The following is a 24,554-nucleotide window of genomic DNA, read 5'->3' as shown; positions in this document are numbered from 1 at the left end:
GATGTATCCTCAATGTTGAGAGTATTATTATAGTATAGATCTATGATGATGTATCCCCAATGCTGAGAGTATTATTATAGTATAGATCTATGATGATGTACCCTCAATGCTGAGAGTATTCTTATAGTATAGATCTATGATGATGTACCCTCAATGCTGAGAGTATTATTATAGTATAGATCTATGATGATGTATCCTCAATGTTGAGAGTATTATTATAGTATAGATCATTATGATGTACCCTCAATGCTGAGAGTATTATTATAGTATAGATCTATGATGATGTACCCTCAATGCTGAGAGTTTTATTATAGTATAGATCATAATGATGTACCCTCATTGCTGAGAGTATTATTATAGTATAGATCTATGATGATGTACCCTCAATGCTGAGATTATTATTATAGTATAGATCTATGAGGATGTACCCTCAATGCTGAGAGTATTATTATAGTATAGATCTATGATGATGTATCCTCAATGCTGAGAGTATTATTATAGTATAGATCTATGATGATGTACCCTCAATGCTGAGAGTATTATTATAGTATAGATCTATGATGATGTATCCTCAATGCTGAGAGTATTATTATAGTATAGATCTATGATGATGTATCCTCAATGCTGAGAGTATAATTATAGTATAGATCTATGATGATGTACCCTCAATGCTGAGAGTATTATTATAGTATAGATCTATGATGATGTATCCTCAATGCTGAGAGTATTATTATAGTATAGATCTATGATGATGTACCCTCAATGCTGAGAGTATTATTATAGTATAGATCTATGATGATGTATCCTCAATGCTGAGAGTATTATTATAGTATAGATCTATGATGATGTACCCTCAATGCTGAGAGTATTATTATAGTATAGATCATAATGATGTACCCTCATTGCTGAGAGTATTATTATAGTATAGATCTATGATGATGTACCCTCAATGCTGAGAGTATTATTATAGTATAGATCTATGATGATGTACCCTCAATGCTGAGAGTATTATTATAGTATAGATCATTATGATGTATCCTCAATGCTGAGAGTATTATTATAGTATAGATCATAATGATGTACCCTCAATGCTGAGAGTATTATTATAGTATAGATCTATGATGATGTATCCTCAATGTTGAGAGTATTATTATAGTATAGATCTATGATGATGTACCCTCAATGCTGAGAGTATTATTATAGTATAGATCTATGATGATGTACCCTCATTGCTGAGAGTATTATTATAGTATAGATCTATGATGATGTATCCTCAATGTTGAGAGTATTATTATAGTATAGATCTATGATGATTTACCCTCAATGTTGAGAGTATTATTATAGTATAGATCTATGATGATGTACCCTCAATGTTGAGAGTATTATTATAGTATAGATCATGATGATGTATCCTCAATGCTGAGAGTATTATTATAGTATAGATCTATGATGATGTACCCTCATTGCTGAGAGTATTATGATAGTATAGATCTATGATGATGTATCCTCAATGTTGAGAGTATTATTATAGTATAGATCTATGATGATGTACCCTCAATGCTGAGAGTATTATTATAGTATAGATCTATGATGATGTATCCTCAATGCTGAGAGTATTATTATAGTATAGATCTATGATGATGTACCCTCATTGCTGAGAGTATTATTATAGTATAGATCTATGATGATGTATCCTCAATGTTGAGAGTATTATTATAGTATAGATCTATGATGATGTACCCTCAATGTTGAGAGTATTATTATAGTATAGATCATAATGATGTACCCTCAATGTTGAGAGTATTATTATAGTATAGATCTATGATGATGTACCCTCAATGCTGAGAGTATTATTATAGTATAGATCATTATGATGTACCCTCATTGCTGAGAGTATTATTATAGTATAGATCATTATGATGTATCCTCAATGCTGAGAGTATTATTAAAGTATAGATCATTATGATGTATCCTCAATGCTGAGAGTATTATTATAGTATAGATCTATGATGATGTACCCTCAATGTTGAGAGTATTATTATAGTATAGATCTATGATGAGGTACCCTCAATGCTGAGAGTATTATTATAGTATAGATCTATGATGATGTACCCTCAATGCTGAGAGTATTATTATAGTATAGATCTATGATGATGTACCCTAAATGCTGAGACTATTATTATAGTATAGATCATTATGATGTACCCTCAATGCTGAGAGTATTATTATAGTATAGATCTATGATGATGTACCCTAAATGCTGAGAGTATTATTATAGTATAGATCTATGATGATGTACCCTCAATGCTGAGAGTATTATTATAGTATAGATCTATGATGATGTATCCTCAATGTTGAGAGTATTATTATAGTATAGATCATTATGATGTACACTCAATGCTGAGAGTATTATTATAGTATAGATCTATGATGATGTACCCTCAATGCTGAGAGTTTTATTATAGTATAGATCATAATGATGTACCCTCATTGCTGAGAGTATTATTATAGTATAGATCTATGATGATGTACCCTCAATGCTGAGAGTATTATTATAGTATAGATCTATGAGGATGTACCCTCAATGCTGAAAGTATTATTATAGTATAGATCTATGATGATGTATCCTCAATGCTGAGAGTATTATTATAGTATAGATCTATGATGATGTACCCTCAATGCTGAGAGTATTATTATAGTATAGATCTATGATGATGTATCCTCAATGCTGAGAGTATTATTATAGTATAGATCTATGATGATGTATCCTCAATGCTGAGAGTATTATTATAGTATAGATCTATGATGATGTACCCTCAATGCTGAGAGTATTATTATAGTATAGATCTATGATGATGTATCCTCAATGCTGAGAGTATTATTATAGTATAGATCTATGATGATGTATCCTCAATGCTGAGAGTATTATTATAGTATAGATCTATGATGATGTATCCTCAATGCTGAGAGTATTATTATAGTATAGATCTATGATGATGTACCCTCAATGCTGAGAGTATTATTATAGTATAGATCTATGATGATGTATCCTCAATGCTGAGAGTATTATTATAGTATAGATCTATGATGATGTACCCTCAATGCTGAGAGTATTATTATAGTATAGATCATAATGATGTACCCTCATTGCTGAGAGTATTATTATAGTATAGATCTATGATGATGTACCCTCAATGCTGAGAGTATTATTATAGTATAGATCTATGATGATGTACCCTCAATGCTGAGAGTATTATTATAGTATAGATCTATGATGATGTACCCTCAATGCTGAGAGTTTTATTATAGTATAGATCATAATGATGTACCCTCATTGCTGAGAGTATTATTATAGTATAGATCTATGATGATGTACCCTCAATGCTGAGAGTATTATTATAGTATAGATCTATGAGGATGTACCCTCAATGCTGAAAGTATTATTATAGTATAGATCTATGATGATGTATCCTCAATGCTGAGAGTATTATTATAGTATAGATCTATGATGATGTACCCTCAATGCTGAGAGTATTATTATAGTATAGATCTATGATGATGTATCCTCAATGCTGAGAGTATTATTATAGTATAGATCTATGATGATGTATCCTCAATGCTGAGAGTATTATTATAGTATAGATCTATGATGATGTACCCTCAATGCTGAGAGTATTATTATAGTATAGATCTATGATGATGTATCCTCAATGCTGAGAGTATTATTATAGTATAGATCTATGATGATGTATCCTCAATGCTGAGAGTATTATTATAGTATAGATCTATGATGATGTATCCTCAATGCTGAGAGTATTATTATAGTATAGATCTATGATGATGTACCCTCAATGCTGAGAGTATTATTATAGTATAGATCTATGATGATGTATCCTCAATGCTGAGAGTATTATTATAGTATAGATCTATGATGATGTACCCTCAATGCTGAGAGTATTATTATAGTATAGATCATAATGATGTACCCTCATTGCTGAGAGTATTATTATAGTATAGATCTATGATGATGTACCCTCAATGCTGAGAGTATTATTATAGTATAGATCTATGATGATGTACCCTCAATGCTGAGAGTATTATTATAGTATAGATCTATGATGATGTACCCTCAATGCTGAGAGTATTATTATAGTAAAGATCATTATGATGTATCCTCAATGTCGAGAGTATTATTATAGTATAGATCTATGATGATGTACCCTCAATGTTGAGAGTATTATTATAGTATAGATCATAATGATGTACCCTCAATGCATAGAGTATTATTATAGTAAAGATCATTATGATGTATCCTCAATGCCGAGAGTATTATTATAGTATAGATCTATGATGATGTACCCTCAATGCTGAGAGTATTATTATAGTATAGATCATAATGATGTACCCTCAATGCTGAGAGTATTATTATAGTATAGATCTATGATGATGTACCCTCAATGTTGAGAGTATTATTATAGTATAGATCTATGATGATGTATCCTCAATGCTGAGAGTATTATTATAGTATAGATCTATGATGATGTACCCTCAATGCTGAGAGTATTATTATAGTATATATCATAATGATGTACCCTCATTGCTGAGAGTATTATTATAGTATAGATCTATGATGATGTATCCTCAATGCTGAGAGTATTATTATAGTATAGATCTATGATGATGTACCCTCAATGCTGAGAGTATTATTATAGTATAGATCTATGATGATGTACCCTCAATGCTGAGAGTATTATTATAGTATAGATCTATGATGATGTACCCTCAATGCTGAGAGTATTATTATAGTATAGATCATTATGATGTATCCTCAATGCTGAGAGTATTATTATAGTATAGATCTATGATGATGTACCCTCAATGCTGAGAGTATTATTATAGTATAGATCTATGATGATGTACCCTCATTGCTGAGAGTATTATTATAGTATAGATCATTATGATGTACCCTCAATGCTGAGAGTATTATTATAGTATAGATCTATGATGATGTACCCTCAATGCTGAGAGTATTATTATAGTATAGATCTAGGATGATGTACCCTCAATGCTGAGAGTATTATTATAGTATAGATCTAGGATGATGTACCCTCAATGCTGAGAGTATTATTATAGTATAGATCTATGATGATGTACCCTCAATGCTGAGAGTATTATTATAGTATAGATCATAATGATGTACCCTCATTGCTGAGAGTATTATTATAGTATAGATCTATGATGATGTACCCTCAATGCTGAGAGTATTATTATAGTATAGATCTATGATGATGTACCCTCAATGCTGAGAGTATTATTATAGTATAGATCTATGATGATGTACCCTCAATGCTGAGAGTATTATTATAGTATAGATCTATGATGATGTACCCTCAATGCTGAGAGTATTATTATAGTATAGATCTATGATGATGTACCCTCAATGCTGAGAGTATTATTATAGTATAGATCTATGATGATGTACCCTCAATGCTGAGAGTATTATTATAGTATAGATCATTATGATGTATCCTCAATGCTGAGAGTATTATTATAGTATAGATCTATGATGATGTACCCTCAATGCTGAGAGTATTATTATAGTATAGATCTATGATGATGTATCCTCAATGCTGAGAGTATTATTATAGTATAGATCTATGATGTATCCTCAATGCTGAGAGTATTATTATAGTATAGATCATTATGATGTATCCTCAATGCTGAGAGTATTATTATAGTATAGATCTATGATGATGTATCCTCAATGCTGAGAGTATTATTATAGTATAGATCTATGATGATGTATCCTCAATGCTGAGAGTATTATTATAGTATAGATCTATGATGATGTACCCTCAATGCTGAGAGTATTATTATAGTATAGATCATTATGATGTATCCTCAATGCTGAGAGTATTATTATAGTATAGATCTATGATGATGTATCCTCAATGCTGAGAGTATTATTATAGTATAGATCTATGATGATGTACCCTCAATGCTGAGAGTATTATTATAGTATAGATCATGATGATGTACCCTCAATGCTGAGAGTATTATTATAGTATAGATCTATGATGATGTACCCTCAATGCTGAGAGGATTTAGAAAATTTTGACTCCTAAAAAAAGCTTATTTTGTGATTGGTGTCATTCCAACACATTTTATAGTTATTGTACAGAACTTGAGACTAATATTTCAACACATCTAGTTATTGTATAGAACTTGAGACTAATATTTCAACACATCTAGTTATTGTACAGAGCTTGAGACTAATATTTCAACACATCTAGTTATTGTACAGAACTTGAGACTAATATTTCAACACATCTAGTTATTGTACAGAATTTGAGACTTATATTTCAACAAATTTGAGACTTATATTTCAACACATCTAGTTATTGTACAGAACTTGAGACTAATATTTCAACACATCTAGTTATTGTACAGAACTTGAGGATAATATTTCAACACATCTAGTTATTGTACAGAACTTGAGACTTATATTTCAACACATCTAGTTAATGTACAGAACTTGAGACTAATATTTCGACACATCTAGTTGTTGTACAGAACTTGAGACTAATATTCCGACACATCTAGTTGTTGTACAGAACTTGAGACTAATATTTCAGCACATCTAGTTGTTGTACAGAACATGAGACTAATATTTCAGCACATCTAGTTGTTGTACAGAACTAGAGACTAATATTTCAACACATCTAGTTGTTGTACAGAACTTGAGACTAATATTTCAGCACATCTAGTTGTTGTACAGAACTTGAGACTAATATTTCAGCACATCTAGTTGTTGTACAGAACTTGAGACTAATATTTCAGCACATCTACTATGATCTAGTTGTTGTACAGAACTTGAGACTAATATTTCAGCACATCTAGTTGTTGTACAGAACTGGAGACTAATATTTCAGCAAAACTATCATTTGTGTCCTCAGACACATTATTTTATTGTTTAAAAATTATAGCTAACAGAGTTGGCAAAGTATAACTACAAAATGTAGGATTTTCTTGGGTTGGGCAATATCAAGAATTTAATATAACAGTACCAATTTGATTTCTGGGGGTATTGCCCAGTCCATGAGAAGTTGATGATATTTGGTATGAAGTATGTATTACCATGGCCAGTATGATCACAAAGACTATTAAGCCTTTTACAATCAACTCTGCGAAACAAGTAGTGTCTATAGTGATATATTTATTTATGTTATATGTAAAAACAAATTTTTATTCTATCTTGTACGGGAAAGGTTTCAGATAAGCTAGGCCTAATTTTTATCCCCTTTGCTTAAACATAATTATTTTAAGCAATAGAATCTATGAAATGAAGATGTTTAGTATAGTTTGCATAGTATTGCCATTTCAATGTTAAGATTCGCATTTCATTATCTAAACTATATACATCTACAGAATAAGCATATATCTGTGTCTACAGTTCATTAGACTTATTTTAGGGATAAAGAATTCAATTTCTTTCTTTTCTATAATAATTCAATATCAGTAGATTAAAAGGTTTGCAATACTGAGTTTATTTCTCAGCTTATATTGAACCAATCCAAAGTTTAAAAATTTGAAGTGTATTTGTAAATTTTAGAATTTAAATCCTTTTCAATCATACATGTATTGGTTAAATAAACACTGTAGGAGGAAATATCACCTTTGTTTGTAGAGATAAAGGCTAATTATTATAATACAAACAAATTGTGTTATAAACTGAATTATTACTTATCATTTAGTGATGTTCATATTAGTATGTGTCAGTTATTTATGTTAACTTCCCTTAAGCAGTGAACTTTTTAAAAGTAATATGAATTATTATTTCCTCTAAATATTAGTTACAGATTTGTATATAAAAAAAATCCTAATTGAATTCTTTTGACTGAGTGTTAACAGTTCATACAGAATTACAATTTAATAAAATCCATAAATCTTACTCTAATAAACTGTTGACTGCCTTATGTTATTTTGATTGTATAATGCAAAATCAAAGTCAATGAATCACGACTGAAGGTGCAGGACCAAAAATTATCTCCATGAGACTTGCAAATTCCAATACAACTGCATACAAAAAATTATTGACTAAACATTTGAGGTTTATCTTAGAATGATCCTATTCAAATTTTAACATGTAAAAATGCAAAACCCTCTAGGTCAATAAATGAGGATAGGGGGGTGGGAGCAAATAATCTCCTTGGAAATGAGATGTGCCAATGCTACATCTATAGAACTTCATACCAAATATAATTGACCTACCAATTACATGTATATGATGATGATCTACAAAAATAAAATTTTATAGTATCTTCTATTTAGAACAAGTACTAGGCCACGTCCACTTGTATTTTTGTCCATCTGATGAGTTAAGCCTTTTTTAACTGATTTTTATAGTTCGTTTTCATGTTGTACTGTCATACTACTGTCCCAGGTTAGGGGGAGAGTTGGGATCCGGCTAACATGTTTAATCCCGCCACATTATGTATGTATGTGCCTTTCCCAAGTCAGTGGTTGTTGTTTGTTTATGTGTTACATATTTGTTTTTCGTTCATTTTTTGTACATAAATAAGGCCATTAGTTTTCTCGTTTGAATTGTTTTACATTGTCATTTACATCGGGCCTTTTATAGCTGACTATGCGGTATGGGCATTGCTCATTGTTGAAGGCCCTACTGTGACCTATAGTTGTAAATTGCTGTGTCATTTTGGTCTTTTGTGGAGAGTTGTCTCATTGGCAATCATACCACATCTTTTTTTTAATATTTATTTGTTATTTCAGATCCTGAGGTTTGTTACAATGATGTGTATGAAGGTAATACTACCCAGCGTTACTACGGTAGATTTGTCTGTCCTGCATACGGAGATCCTGATGACTTTGCTTATTGCTGTGGAGATATTGGGATACAGACCTGTTGTAAATTCTTTGACACAAGGTTTGTGAATGAGCTTTTTGCTGTGGAGATATTGGGGTACAGATCTATTGTAAATTCTTTGACACAAGGTTTGTGATTTAGCTTATTGCTGTGGAGATATTGGGGTACAGATCTATTGTAAATTCTTTGACACAAGGTTTGTGATTGAGCTTATTGCTGTGGAGATATTGGGGTACAGATCTATTGTAAATTCTTTGACACAAGGTTTGTGATTTAGCTTATTGATGTGGAGATATTGGGGTACAGATCTATTGTAAATTCTTTGACACAAGGTTTGTGATTTAGCTTATTGCTGTGAAGATATTGGGGTACAGATCTATTGTAAATTCTTTGACACAAGGTTAATGATTTAGCTTATTGCTGTGGAGATATTGGGGTACAGATCTATTGTAAATTCTTTGACACAAGGTTTGTGATTTAGCTTATTGCTGTGGAGATATTGGGGTACAGATCTATTGTAAATTCTTTGACACAAGGTTTGTGATTTAGCTTATTGCTGTGGAGATATTGGGGTACAGATCTATTGTAAATTCTTTGACACAAGGTTTGTGATTTAGCTTATTGCTGTGGAGATATTGGGGTACAGATCTATTGTAAATTCTTTGACACAAGGTTTGTGATTTAGCTTATTGCTGTGGAGATATTGGGGTACAGATCTATTGTAAATTCTTTGACACAAGGTTTGTGATTTAGCTTATTGCTGTGGAGATATTGGGGTACAGATCTATTGTAAATTCTTTGACACAAGGTTTGTGATTTAGCTTATTGCTGTGGAGATATTGTGGTAAAGATCGATTGTAAATTCTTTGACACAAGGTTTGTGATTTAGCTTATTGCTGTGGAGATATTGGGGTACAGATCTATTGTAAATTCTTTGACGCAAGGTTTGTGATTTAGCTTATTGCTGTGGAGATATTGGGGTACAGATCGATTGTAAATTCTTTGACACAAGGTTTGTGATTTAGCTTATTGCTGTGGAAATATTGGGGTACAGATCTATTGTAAATTCTTTGACACAAGGTTTGTGATTTAGCTTATTGCTGTGGAGATATTGGGGTACAGATCTATTGTAAATTCTTTGACACAAGGTTTATGATTTAGCTTATTGCTGTGGAGATATTGGGGTACAGATCTATTGTAAATTCTTTGACACAAGGTTTGTGTTTAGCTTATTGCTGTGGAGATATTGGGGTACAGACCTATTGTAAATTCTTTGACACAAGGTTTGTGATTTAGCTTATTGCTGTGGAGAAATTGGGGTACAGACCTGTTGTAAATTCTTTGACACAAGGTTTGTGATTTAGCTTATTGCTGTGGAGATATTGGGGTACAGACCTATTGTAAATTCTTTGACACAAGGTTTGTGATTTAGCTTATTGCTGTGGAGATATTGGGGTACAGATCTATTGTAAATTCTTTGACACAAGGTTTGTGATTTAGATTATTGCTGTGGAGATATTGGGGTACAGATCTATTGTAAATTCTTTGACACAAGGTTTGTGATTTAGCTTATTGCTGTGGAGATATTGGGGTACAGATCTATTGTAAATTCTTTGTCACAAGGTTTGTGATTTAGCTTATTGCTGTGGAGATATTGGGGTACAGACCTATTGTAAATTCTTTGACACAAGGTTTGTGATTTAGCTTATTGCTGTTTAGATATTGGGGTACAGATCTATTGTAAATTCTTTGACACAAGGTTTGTGATTTAGCTTATTGCTGTGGAGATATTGGGGTACAGATCTATTGTAAATTCTTTGACACAAGGTTTGTGATTTAGCTTATTGCTGTGGAGATATTGGGGTACAGATCTATTGTAAATTCTTTGACACAAGGTATGTGATTTAGCTTATTGCTGTGGAGATATTGGGGTACAGACCTGTTGTAAATTCTTTGACACAAGGTTTGTGATTTAGCTTATTGCTGTGGAGATATTGGGGTACAGATCTATTGTGAATTCTTTGACACAAGGTTTGTGATTAAGCTTATTGCTGTGGAGATATTGGGGTACAGATCTATTGTAAATTCTTTGACACAAGGTTTGTGATTTAGCTTATTGCTGTGGAGATATTGGGGTACAGATCTATTGTAAATTCTTTGACACAAGGTTTGTGATTTAGCTTATTGCTGTGAAGATATTGGGGTACAGACCTATTGTAAATTCTTTGACACAAGGTTTGTGATTTAGCTTATTGCTGTGGAGATATTGGGGTACAGACCTATTGTAAATTCTTTGACACAAGGTTTGTGATTTAGCTTATTGCTGTGGAGATATTGGGGTACAGACCTATTGTAAATTCTTTGACACAAGGTTTGTGATTTAGCTTATTGCTGTGGAGATATTGGGGTACAGATCTATTGTAAATTCTTTGACACAAGGTTTGTGATTTAGCTTATTGCTGTGGAGATATTGGGGTACAGATCTATTGTAAATTCTTTGACACAAGGTTTGTGATTTAGCTTATTGCTGTGGAGATATTGGGGTACAGACCTATTGTAAATTCTTTGATACAAGGTTTGTGATTTAGCTTATTGCTGTGGAGATATTGGGGTACAGATCTATTGTAAAGTCTTTGACACAAGGTTTGCTATTTAGCTTATTGCTGTGGATATTATTAGTTACATAACGTACTAGTGACCCCATATATATCGTATTAGGTCACTAGCACACTGTGTTACAAATTTATCTTGACTATCTTGACATTTGGTATTTAGGTCTTTCAAAGTGATCAACATCTAGTCTTCAATGTTAAGAACCTACTTCATTGATCTATATGAATATATAAAAATAAATGCCAACAACAACAACTTGTTAGCTTTTGATACATTTCAGGAACTTTTTCAATCGTTCATTATTAATTTCTTTGTCTGTTGAAACCTTTAAGATTTATTCAAAAAGTGAGACATAGGTCGGCGTCAGCAATGTATTAGTTTGTGATTAGGTCTAGTTTATGGTGAACCACTAGTGGTAAGTCAAAGATACTTGGTATGCAGTTTTATAAGTATTGGCACATCTCATTACCATGGAGATTATTTGGCCCCACCCCCTCACTATGAGAAACCACTAGTGGTAAGTTAATAATGATAATTGGTATGCAGTTGTATAAGCATTGGCATATCTCATTTCCATGAAAATTATTTGGCCCCACCCCCTCAGTCATGGTCTATTGACTTTGAAACATCTACTTCCTGTTGTTAGGCACCTCAACAGTGACGGGCTGTAACATGTGTGCATGTTTGGGATATGTCACACAACTACTTCCTTTCTTTTGGTTTTGATATTTGCCAATTTAAAGATCGTAAGTATATATATATTAGACCTACATACTTAAAAGACTGTCACTAGTCTACTCATTGGTGTAATTACCAGGGTGAATGAGTTGTCTAATTGAAGTTATAGGTGCACACTGTATTAAGTTACTAATTGTAATATTATTTATGTACAGGACAGCTGGTGTAGTCATTGGTGTATTATTATAATTATGTTGTCCATTTGTAGTAGTCCACAAGGAGCTGGCAGGACAGCTGGTGTAGTCATTGGTGTATTATTATAATTATGTTGTCCATTTGTAGTAGTCCACAAGGAGCTGGCAGGACAGCTGGTGTAGTCATTGGTGTATTATTATAATTATGTTGTCCATTTGTAGTAGTCCACAAGGAGCTGGCAGGACAGCTGGTGTAGTTATTGGTGTATTATTATAATTATGTAGTCCATTTGTAGTAGTCCACAAGGAGCTGGCAGGACAGCTGGTGTAGTCATTGGTGTATTATTATAATTATGTTGTACATTTGTAGTAGTCCACAAGGAGCTGGCAGGACAGCTGGTGTAGTCATTGGTGTATTATTATAATTATGTTGTCTATTTGTAGTAGTCCACAAGGAGCTGGCAGGACAGCTGGTGTAGTCATTGGTGTATCATTATAATTATGTTGTCTATTTGTAGTAGTCCACAAGGAGCTGGCAGGACAGCTGGTGTAGTCATTGGTGTATTATTATAATTATGTTGTCTATTTGTAGTAGTCCACAAGGAGCTGGCAGGACAGCTGGTGTAGTCATTGGTGTATCATTATAATTATGTTGTCCATTTGTAGTAGTCCACAAGGAGCTGGCAGGACGGCTGGTGTAGTCATTGGTGTATCATTATAATTATGTTGTCTATTTGTAGTAGTCCACAAGGAGCTGGCAGGACGGCCGGTGTAGTCATTGGTGTATCATTATAATTGTATTGTCCATTTGTAGTAGTCCACAAGGAGCTGGCAGGACGGCTGGTGTAGTCATTGGTGTATCATTATAATTAGGTTGTCCATTTGTAGTAGTCCACAAGGAGCTGGCAGGACAGCTGGTGTAGTCATTGGTGTATTATTATAATTATGTTTTCCATTTGTAGTAGTCCACAAGGAGCTGGCAGGACAGCTGGTGTAGTCATTAGTGTATTATTATAATTATGTTGTCTATTTGTAGTAGTCCACAAGGAGCTGGCAGGACAGCTGGTGTAGTCATTGGTGTATCATTATAATTATGTTGTCCATTTGTAGTAGTCCACAAGGAGCTGGCAGGACGGCTGGTGTAGTCATTGTTGTATCATTATAATTATGTTGTCTATTTGTAGTAGTCCACAAGGAGCTGGCAGGACAGCCGGTGTAGTCATTGGTGTATCATTATAATTGTATTGTCCATTTGTAGTAGTCCACAAGGAGCTGGCAGGACGGCTGGTGTAGTCATTGGTGTATCATTATAATTATGTTGTCTATTTGTAGTAGTCCACAAGGAGCTGGCAGGACGGCTGGTGTAGTCATTGGTGTATCATTATAATTATGTTGTCTATTTGTAGTAGTCCACAAGGAGCTGGCAGGACGGCCGGTGTAGTCATTGGTGTATCATTATAATTGTATTGTCCATTTGTAGTAGTCCACAAGGAGCTGGCAGGATGGCCGGTGTAGTCATTGGTGTATCATTATAATTATGTTGTCCATTTGTAGTAGTCCACAAGGAGCTGGCAGGACGGCTGGTGTAGTCATTGGTGTATCATTATAATTGTATTGTCTATTTGTAGTAGTCCACAAGGAGCTGGCAGGACGGCCGGTGTAGTCATTGGTGTATCATTATGATTATGTTGTCTATTTGTAGTAGTCCACAAGGAGCTGGCAGGACGGCCGGTGTAGTCATTGGTGTATCATTATAATTATGTTGTCTATTTGTAGTAGTCCACAAGGAGCTGGCAGGACGGCCGGTGTAGTCATTGGTGTATTGATTGCAGTAGGTATTGTTGGTGTTCTGGCATACTGCTGTTTCAAGAGAAGGAAGTCTTCCCAGGGAGCAATACTCTCTACAAGTAAGTATTTCTTTATACACAGGCACTATATACCTTAATTTGAGATTAATGGTAAAGTATGCATGGCATATATATAAGTTATCCAACACAATTTTAGGTTTGAATTGTGTTTTCAATTTAGACTTTATAAACCTTCGGCAGCAGCCTAAACTATAGATGTATTTGTATTAAGCTTTATATTTTAGAAGTAGAATACTTGATTGCTTCATACCTTTTATGCAAATGCCTTATATTACAAAATTTCCTTCTGCCATTTGTCCATTGTCCATGACCTGATTTTCATCGGTCTGCACTTTTGAGGGTCGTAGGATACCTATATTTGATATATAGAGCATTGCACAGTCTATATGTATGTCAGACAGGATTTACCTGACATCAACCTTTTCTTTTATGGTCAGTGAAAACAGGTTTGCTGCTTGAAGATCATTAAGCGATATGAAGTACACTCTTCAAAACAATAAATATTATCAAAGTTTGTAAAACAATCTTTTAGTTAACCTCATGTTATCATTAAACAATAGCATTTAAAACACCTTTATCCATTGCTGCTGATTGAGTTCAAGCTGAATTGAAGAATGATTTAATAGAAGGTGTTCATTGCTGTCTAGCAGGTTTCATCTAACCTTGACCTCATTTTTACGGTTCTTTGAACAATGTTAATTTGTGCAATTTAGTTTGTTTCTAAGGTACTGTAAAAGAAATTATTGTGAGGTTTTATAATAGGAGTAATTGAACTTGATGAGTATTTGGATAAGAACTCACATTCTGATATCTGATGCATATATCTGTAGCTTTAACCAGAAATTGAAATTTTTAATCTTGCATGTCTAGTCTTCACAAAGGGAAATGATAAATGCACACAGGCCTACGAGACATATAAAGTTTGTTTAAAATTCCTGTAGTAGAAATCAGATGACCTTAAGTGCATGATATTTGTAACAAACTAAAATGCTTGTGTAAAGGAGTGTTGTTTCAACTGTATATTACTTAGATCATCATTTTATTTGTATTTGTATCAGACATTTAAATGCACCTTTAATGCATTTGTAATTATGTTTTTAGTAATGACATATATTTTGTAAAGAATGTGTGTTTTGTCCTGTAGGGCATGTTGTGTCAAGGCCAGATCTTTGTTAAATTTGTTTACAACTTCTCTAGACTAGGTGAACATAATGTATAACCACTTGGAATTCAATGTTTGTCATCGTCCCCTGAAACTAAGCCAAATTAAACTGAACTTGGTAACAATTTTAACTGGGTTATTTATTTTAAAAAAATGTGTATGATTACCATACCAACATGGATAAATAAGACCATAGGGCTTATTTTTTTACAGATAACTATTTTTTTTTTTTTTTTTCAAGTTTATAAATTTGACATTTATGAGAACACATTTATGAAAACAACAAAAGTAAAAAGTAAAAAAAAATGGAACAAGAAGTTAAAAGTTTTAAATAAAAATTTTACACAACCTTGAAGACATAAGTATAAAAAATGATGAATGATGATCTAAGTAAAAAACTTTGCAAATGTTGCTTTAAATATTACTAAATATTTCAGAAATTAATGCGAGGTTTTTATTATTGCGTAAAATGCGACTGAGTTGTAAACACAATAATTTAAACTCACATTTTGAAATAGGTAAGATGAATTTAACAGAATTTATCTCTAAATCGTAAAAATTAAAATCGCATTTAAGTCTAAAATGACAAAATCGCAATAATAAATGAACGCAATTATTTCTGAATTTACAGTATATTATTCTATAATTGTCCAGCATGTGCATATTTATATATAATGTACTTGTTTTAGGAACTCCAAAAAAGCAGGAATATGCACTACATGGCATCAGTGCAACAGGTAAAACAGTCCCAATCATACTGGTGTCTTAATTTTTGTCGAGCCTTCGACTTAAGTCGAAAAAGCGAGACATAGCGATCCTACATTCCGTCGGCGTCGTTGTCGGCGGCGGCGTCCACAAATATTCACTCTGTGGTTAAAGTTTTTGAAATTTTAATAACTTTCTTAAACTATCCTTGAATTGTCCAAAACTTGGACAGAAGCTTGTTTATGTTCATAAGATAGTATCCAGAAGTAAATTTTGTAAAAATAAAATTCCATCTTTTCCGTATTTTACTTATAAATGGACTTAGTTTTTTCTGCCAGGAAACATTACATTCACTCTGTGGTTAAAGTTTTTAAAATTTTAATAACTTTCTTAAACTATCCTGGAAATGTACAAAACTTGGCCAGAAGCTTGTTTATGATCAGGAGATAGTATCCAGAAGTAAATTTTGGAAAAAATTAAATTCCATCTTTTCCGTATTTTACTTATAAATGGACTTAGTTTTTTCTGCCAGGAAACATAACATTCACTCTGTGGTTGAAGTTTTTAAAATTTTATTAACTTTTTTAAACTAGCCTGGAATTGTAAAAAACTTGGCCAGAAGCTTGTTTATGATCAGAAGATAGTATCTAGAAGTAAATTTTGTAAAAATAAAATTCCATTTTTCCCATATTTTACTTATAAATGGACTTAGTTTTTCTTCCAGTTAACATTACATACAGTCTGCAGTTAAAGTATTTAAAACATTTTTAAGATTCTTAAACTAACTGGATTTTTACCAAACTTGGACAGAAGCTTCTGACAATCAAAAGATAGTATCGAGAGGAATAATTTTATTGATTTTTTTCATCATTTTTGATGAGTATGTGATAAACAGCAAAAGTAGGCGAGACACTGGGTTCCGCGGAACCCTTACAAATTTTTAAATAAATTATCCATTTTAAGTTTTATAACCTTTTCATCATCATCAAGCTTTCATGTTGCTAAATGGGTTGTCCTTATCATTTAATCCATCATTACCGTCTGCTTTTGAGTTCAGTGCCATAATCACTAGCTGCTTTTGAGTTCAGTTTCATCATCACAGTCGGCTTTTGAGTTAAGTTTCATAATATACTGTGGATTCATTTATTTTTGTGGTTACCAATTTTCGTGGATAAAGGAAAATGTGTGTGTTTGTGGATATTAAATTTCGTGTTTTTTCTAAGGTCTGTATACAAGCCTATAGAAAATTTGTTCTTTGTTGAACATTTAATTTCGTGGTTTACCTGTACCAACCAAAGCCAGGAAAATTTGTATCTAACGAATCTTCTATACTATTAAACGAGAAGACCTCATTTTGGGTGTCGCTTCTCTTCTTTCCACAATAAATCAATCGTCATGCCTCTGTGTCCTATATGTAACATGCATAGTTGCATTTGTCATCCATTCTTATGATTATTCAGATTGAGTTATTTTGGGAGAAAAACAACAAAAAAGGAGTCCGGATATGATTTCATCATCGGACTGACTTTTAGTCATATATAAGACATCCAGGTTGAAAGGTGAACAAATACAACCAATCGAATATGATAGATAACAAAAATGAAAAATAAATAAGCCAATCAGAGCGTTCTCCATATCATGGTGTTTAGATCGCAAGAAGCACAAATATTAATATAAACTTCCTTATAGAGGACAATTATTTTTCGCGTTTATTTACATGTTAACTACGATTATACTACTTTCATATATAGAGACTCTCTGTATTCTGTCTACTGTTTTCTTTGAAATGTTTACTATTTAAGGGGTCATACCAGTTGTATATATATGTTAAAATAAGTAAATTATTTGACACGAGTACCACCAATCGTATGATGGATTACAAACATGGAGGAAAAAAATAAGCCATTCAGAGCGTTCTCCATATCATGATGTTTAGATTGCAAGAATCACAACTATTATACCTCCTTAGGGAGGACAATTATTTTTTGCGTTTCATATCATGGTGTTTAGATCGCAAGAACCACAACTATCATATCTCCTTAGAGAAGACAATTATTTTTTGCGTTTATCTACATGTAAACTACGATTATACTACTTTAATTTATAGAGACTCTTTGTATTCTGTCAGGGACTTTCTATGTTAGTATGTTAGTATAGAAAGTCGGCCCTTATTCTGTCTACTGTTTTCTTTGAAATGTTTACTTAAGGGGTCATACCACTTGCATATTTATTAAAATAAGTAAAACATGCTCAACTTACTCTAAAACTACCTCGACAAAAACTTTAACCTGAAGCGGGACAGGCACGGACGAACGGTATTACAGACCAGTGGCGGATCCAGAAATTTTCTTAAGCGGGGGCCCACTGAGTCTGACCTTAGAGGGGGCCACTCTAGTCACGCCTAAATGATTCCCTATATAAGCAACCAAATTTTCCTGCCCCCCCCCCCCCTAAATCCGCCTTTGCAGACTAGAAAACATAATGCCCATAAATGGGGCATTAACACTTTTTGTTGAAAGGAAAAATAGGGATTTGGCAAAATTGAAAGTAAGGTAAAGATAAGAAGTAGGCAGGACCTTTTTCAGGGCGTCGGGATCAGGTGTTTTTAAGCTAAGAACTTGGGGAATGATCATTACGGGATCCGGGGATATATTTTTCGATTTCGGGATATGTATTTCTTTAAATTCTGCATCTAGGGATTTCATGGTTTTAATACCGTTATTTCGGGATCAGGACCCCTCCGACCACTCCCAAATTAGCTTTTATTTCACTATACATTGTATTTGCATATATATATAAGTTAATTGCTTTGGAAAAGTGCTAAAACAAATTATGCAATAACAATAAAAGCACTTTTTAGGGAAGCAGTTTTATGATTTTACTATACATTTAGTAGCTTATACAATATACCTTTTAAAATCATTTGTACTGATATTTATGGCTTCAGAAACAATTACTAGTAAAAGTGTTTCTTTTTTAAATGTATTATTTTGCTAAATATTTTCTTGGCGATATTTACTTTTGGATGTAACACTGGTTTTAATATTTGCAGGAACTAGTATTTATGGAAATTTCATACCTTGTTTACATATGTCTTAAAGCTTATGATCAGAAGTTCCTGTTCTTGTAACCTCCTTTGCAACCCCTTGGTGATGATGATATCAGATATATCATGGGACTTTTTACTTCCAATCCTCATCCACTCTCTTTTCCAACTTAATTGTATTCCACGTCCTGTATATTACTGGACTTTTTTTTGGAAATTATGTATCAGGGATTTGTGAGATTTAGATATTTATATCAAGTTGGACCTTGTGTTATTCCAATTTTGTTAACTATTTTTTGGATCAAGTGAATGGTGAAGAAAAAAATTAGGAGATAACTGTATTGTATTTTAAGCTTGGCCTTTGTAAAACGTCGCTTTTACTGTCGCAAATTGAGCTTACCTAGCAACGCGGAGCGGAGATAGGTAAACAGATATTTGTGACAGTAAAATCAAGTTTTACAAAGGCCAAGCTTAAAATACAATACAGTTATCTCCATTCTAATGCCACATATTAACATAAATTTCATTTAATACATATTTTGGCTTGAAAATGCCATAAATGAAAAAGTCTGCGAAACTGTTGCATCGTCTTTAGCATTTAAACAATGTGACGTCATATGTATACTCTGGTTGTCAAACATGAATACTAAGCGTATTTCTACCTTTCGTACGCTTCAGAATAGTTTCAATATAGACAAAAGAAGATTTTGAGGCTCAGAATGCGACTATCTTGTTTATTTTTTGAGTAATTACATACCCAAAAAATATCGGAATTAAAAATGGGGGCTTTCTTAGTTACGGACTGGTAGAACGTGGAATCTAACCCTTCAAAATATTTGTCAACGTCCAATGAAAATTGTCGTTACAAACTTATTGCATTAGAATGATAGTTTATATGTTTGTAAGCATGAAAATATGAACTATAATCTATTTCTTATAGATATTACAATTTTGTGCCACAAGGGTATTTAGTACTAACAAACAATCAATTAATCATAATTGTCAGTATATACAAATTTCCAGTTATTATAAGATAAACTTTTATATTTTCCAGATGAGTCAGCCAAGCCCCTACAACCAATGCCAGATTATTCATCTCCTCCAATGCCGACTACTATGCCATATGGAGTTCAACCATCAGCCAATGGTGGTCCACCACCTCATCCACCAAGTTATGGAGATGCCATGAACAACCCCTATCCGGCTGAACCTTGTTCTGGTATTTACTTAATAATTAATATCTTATGAGGAACAGTAAATAACAACTTTAATGGACTAAACATTTTGTTCAGATTACAATTATTTTATGCCCTGATGTACAGATTGCAATATAGATGAGAAACAAAAGGTTAATTTATAAAGACAGGTTCAGTATAGGGAGGTTATAATTGGTTCATTATAGGCATGTTAACAAAAGTATCACTATAGATAGGTTAACAAAGTGTTCAGTATAGACAGGATTACAAGAAATACATTATAGACTTGTTAAAACAGGTTCAGTAAAGATGAGTTTCATTGTTGAAATATCATTTAAAGATGTATGTGCTAATTTAGACTTTTGTCATTATAGATCCATGGTACAAACCCCCCATGCCAACTGATGATGTGAACACTGGAGGTAACGTGCCGTATGGTATTAACCCAGAACCTGCTCCAGGATATGGACCAGACAGCAGTAAGTCTTAACTCTGATGATATAGTCTGATGATATAAACAGAACCTTCATAAGGATTTTAACCTCCAGAAAGCAGTGCTTAACTATGGGAGCTAATATAGAAATTCATCCAGATGGGTCAATGTTAGCAATTGTTTCTCCATAGGCGGTAATGGTAACAGTTTCTTCTGTTGCAGCCCATATCATTAACTTGGATATGGATGATGGCTCGTTTTGAAGCCAAGACATTTTCACATATGTGGTTAAATTTTCGGGGTACAAAGTGAGATTACTTTTTCCGTAAATTAGCAAACCCTGAGTATCTTTTCGTTATGTGGCTCCTTATGGGAAAAAATCCTTTTTTTAACACAACAAGTTCTTTGAAAATTTAATACTGAACACATTTAATAGCATCATAGTCTTTACACAATTATTCTATGTACTGTAACTCGAATAATTCAAGCCCTTTCTGTGTCTTATTTTCTCCCACATGAGGGCTTGACCTCCTTATGATCATTGGCCGCATCGCCTGCACTCTGTGAATGAGAGCAAATAGACGGCGATCAGGATAAGAGACATATTTACACTTGTGCAACTGTCTTGTAATTGTCTTACCAAACATGTGTGTTCAATTAACACAAATCCCATAATAATTAATTAACATCAATTAACATCAGTTAACAACATTTAACATTAATTAAGATCCGGAACCCCTCCCTCTTTAGCTGCCAACTTAAATCTAAATTCCCACATTGCATAGCGGTGTGAATTTTCAGGTTGAAGTCTTTATCGAAGAAGATGTTCAGGCATTTACGTAGCCTTCCTAGATCAGCGGAATATAGCGACTGAATTATTCGGGTTATATGTACCCCTTCTTTCTAAATCAACACAAATAGTTAAGCTCAGTCACTAGTTTATCATAAAAATGTATCAAATATCAGTACACAAAGAGTTTTTATTTACAAACAACTTTTGAGTTCCTCATTTCAAGGCGCATTAGGGATATTGTCCCAGATATGGATATCTGTGATGCAGTTTATAAACTTTACTTGGGAAGTAACTAAGAGTCTCCAGCAGAAAATAAATATTCAAGCAGGGAGGAAATTAAAAAATCATCTGTTGATAGTTATATTGAACATATTTACTGATTCAAAGGGTTTGTTGAGCCTGAGCTAATAAATTTTTTAAGTTAAAATTAATTCCCTCTCTTTGACTTACTATTGTTTGACTATAGATATTACAGAGTTTTAGATCCCAGTATACTTTGTTTGTGCTATTGTTGAAATGAAATTTTAATGTTTAAAAGTAACATGCTGAACTTGATAATGTTATATTGTTAACTAAGTTGTTTTGATTTGCAGACATGCCCTACAGCTATCCACCAGCACCTGAAGGAGAGACACCATACCCAGGTCCAACAGGTGGCGCTGCACCTTATCCATCTCCTACTCCAGCAGGGGGCTTTGTAGCACCCTATCCATCAGCACCAGCCGATGCAGCCTATCCATCAGCACCAGCCGATGCAGCCTATCCACCGCCAGCAGGAGCAGCCTATCCACCGCCAGCAGGAGGAAATAATTATCCACAGTAATAACCGTAGGCTGTTTAGATAGTGCTGAATGTTTAAAAAAGCTTTTTGTGTAAATTTAAAAGCTTCACATTGAAGTATTTAGCTAATGCCTTATGTATATTGAAATCACTTGGCAAAGTCCTTATTTTGCATGCTTTTATCATGAAAGGTTCTTTTATATTACTGGTAATCATATAGTTTTGTGACTGATATTTTCCTTATTTTATGAGTACAATGTAATAGAAAAAGACTAAAAGATTTATGATGCTTAGTAAAGAATTCAAACTACCTTTAATGAAAAGAGTAAGGGTTGGAGTTATTACCTCCACTTAATTGTTGACTATACATTTTTATTTAAAAAATTAAATAATCATAAGCTGTCTTGAAATGCAAATCCTATTTGTGTGATGCTTAGAAAGAGATAGAAATGTTGGTTTTCCACCATTTCTGTCTGGTTTGGTTATTTTTTGTAGAAATGATTTGTATATCCACAACAAGGTATGATTATTCTCTCATGATAATACAAAGCTTTATTATTTGAAAAATAAGATTTTTTAATTTATTGATATAAAGTTTTAAATTATAGATATGGTCTATATATTCTATGACCCTGACCTCATTTTATTACATGATAAATGCTTAAAGAGAACACATTGTAAATGTCACAAATAAACTTCAAATAAACTTCAAACAGTCACAAATAACATACAGTATGCGTGATGTTCTTTTTATGCATAAAGAGGTTCATTGTTTTTTTCAAAATCATGTTGATTTTAAGGGTATGTTGAGTATGACTAACACATTATATAAGTCAGATACTGTTGTCAAAGTTTTCTACCTAAAATATACTTAATTTTATGTTGTGTCTCGAGATACAGTTGTGCCATAAAATGATGCGCAAACATATTGGTCATTTAACAGTATGTGATTAATGAGAAAAATCTTATATTTATTTCGTTATTTTCTTAGTTATTGAATAAAAAATGGATCCCACATTAACGCAAACCCACATCCATTATTTGTACTTAATATATCATTATGCAATGCGCAAAGTTTTCTGTTTAGTACATGTATAGTTATTAGTGTAGTATCTAGTTATTTATAACTATTCCATTTTTCATACACAGAATATTTTATTCTTAAAATTGTTTTTTTTAAGGTTTTTGGAGAATTGTTATTGTTTTTACATGTTTTTATCAGGTAGCATTGGCCTCCTGTATTTTGTTTCAATGGTTGTTTCAACAAGGAGATGTTTATTTTCATTGGTTGGTTCACTTTTTAAATAAAAATGTGTGTCTATTTGCTTGCTAAAGGATCAACTCATATGTCAGCTTTTTCAAAAAATAATGTGAAAATATAATTGGTTGGTTGTTCGAGGAAAAACTTGGAATTATTGAGTTTTAGAATTCTAAATAAATGGAGTTTATGTATAATTTTCTATTTCCAAAATATTCAATTTTTTTACAAAATTAAAAATTAAATTATTAGGAATGAGTAATTATATACTCTACAGAACAGGCCTTATTTGGGCCATACATAAGTGTTTAACTTTATTGTGCAATTAAAGTGAAATGTGTTTGTGTTTTGCATGTTATTTTATCTGAGTATAAAGTAAACAGCTATCAATAAATGAATCTGAATACCATAGATATTGTTGTATTTATGTTATATATATATAAATATTTACTTATTGTCCATTCTCTAAAATTGGTTTGAAATGAATAGAGTTGAAATATGATGTTACCTTTTAAAATTGCAGTTGTTAAAATTAAACAAAACCATGAAAAATGTGGCATTATTGTATGTTGTTCACTTTTATGATACTATTTTAAGAGTAACAAAGTAATGCATTTAATACATATCCACAATATATCTTTTTTTAAGTTTCTATGATTTGTTACTAGACATGCTGTGCAGATAAAAGTCTACCACTGTTGTATACTACTGCATTTTTTTAAAAATCTACTGTAAAAATTCTTAATAGTCACTTTCCTTTCACAACAATATCTTAAATTTTATGTATGAATAAGTGAAGAAATAACATGCATTGTATGTTTTATAACTTTAAAAGTGATGTATTGGGAAGTATACCATTAATTGTTATTTGTACTAGGCATATGATATATATATATAAACTTATCGATATAACTAAGAACACCTTATACCAGGAAACTGCTGTA

General features: G+C 32.6%; 1 protein-coding gene across 2 annotated transcripts in view; it reads left to right on the top strand.

Moving 5' to 3' along the window:
• LOC134694970 (opioid growth factor receptor-like) overlaps positions 1-24,152 on the top strand; it is a 34,836-nt gene extending 10,684 nt beyond the window's left edge. The window contains exons 3-8 of one of the 2 annotated variants that reach the window (XM_063556096.1): positions 8,791-8,944; positions 14,146-14,276; positions 16,089-16,136; positions 20,205-20,369; positions 20,721-20,825; positions 22,166-24,152. In XM_063556096.1, the coding sequence (XP_063412166.1) occupies positions 8,791-8,944; positions 14,146-14,276; positions 16,089-16,136; positions 20,205-20,369; positions 20,721-20,825; positions 22,166-22,395 (833 nt within the window). In that variant the 3' untranslated portion in view covers positions 22,396-24,152. The remainder of the gene's footprint in view (positions 1-8,790; positions 8,945-14,145; positions 14,277-16,088; positions 16,137-20,204; positions 20,370-20,720; positions 20,826-22,165) is intronic. The other variant, XM_063556097.1, reaches the window with a different exon arrangement.
• Positions 24,153-24,554: the final 402 nt, after the last annotated feature.

Source organism: Mytilus trossulus, chromosome 13 (assembly GCF_036588685.1).
Source record: "Mytilus trossulus isolate FHL-02 chromosome 13, PNRI_Mtr1.1.1.hap1, whole genome shotgun sequence".
Classification (NCBI taxonomy): domain Eukaryota; kingdom Metazoa; phylum Mollusca; class Bivalvia; order Mytilida; family Mytilidae; genus Mytilus; species Mytilus trossulus.
Note: the sequence above shows the minus strand (reverse complement) of the source record. Positions and strands in the feature narration are given on the sequence as shown.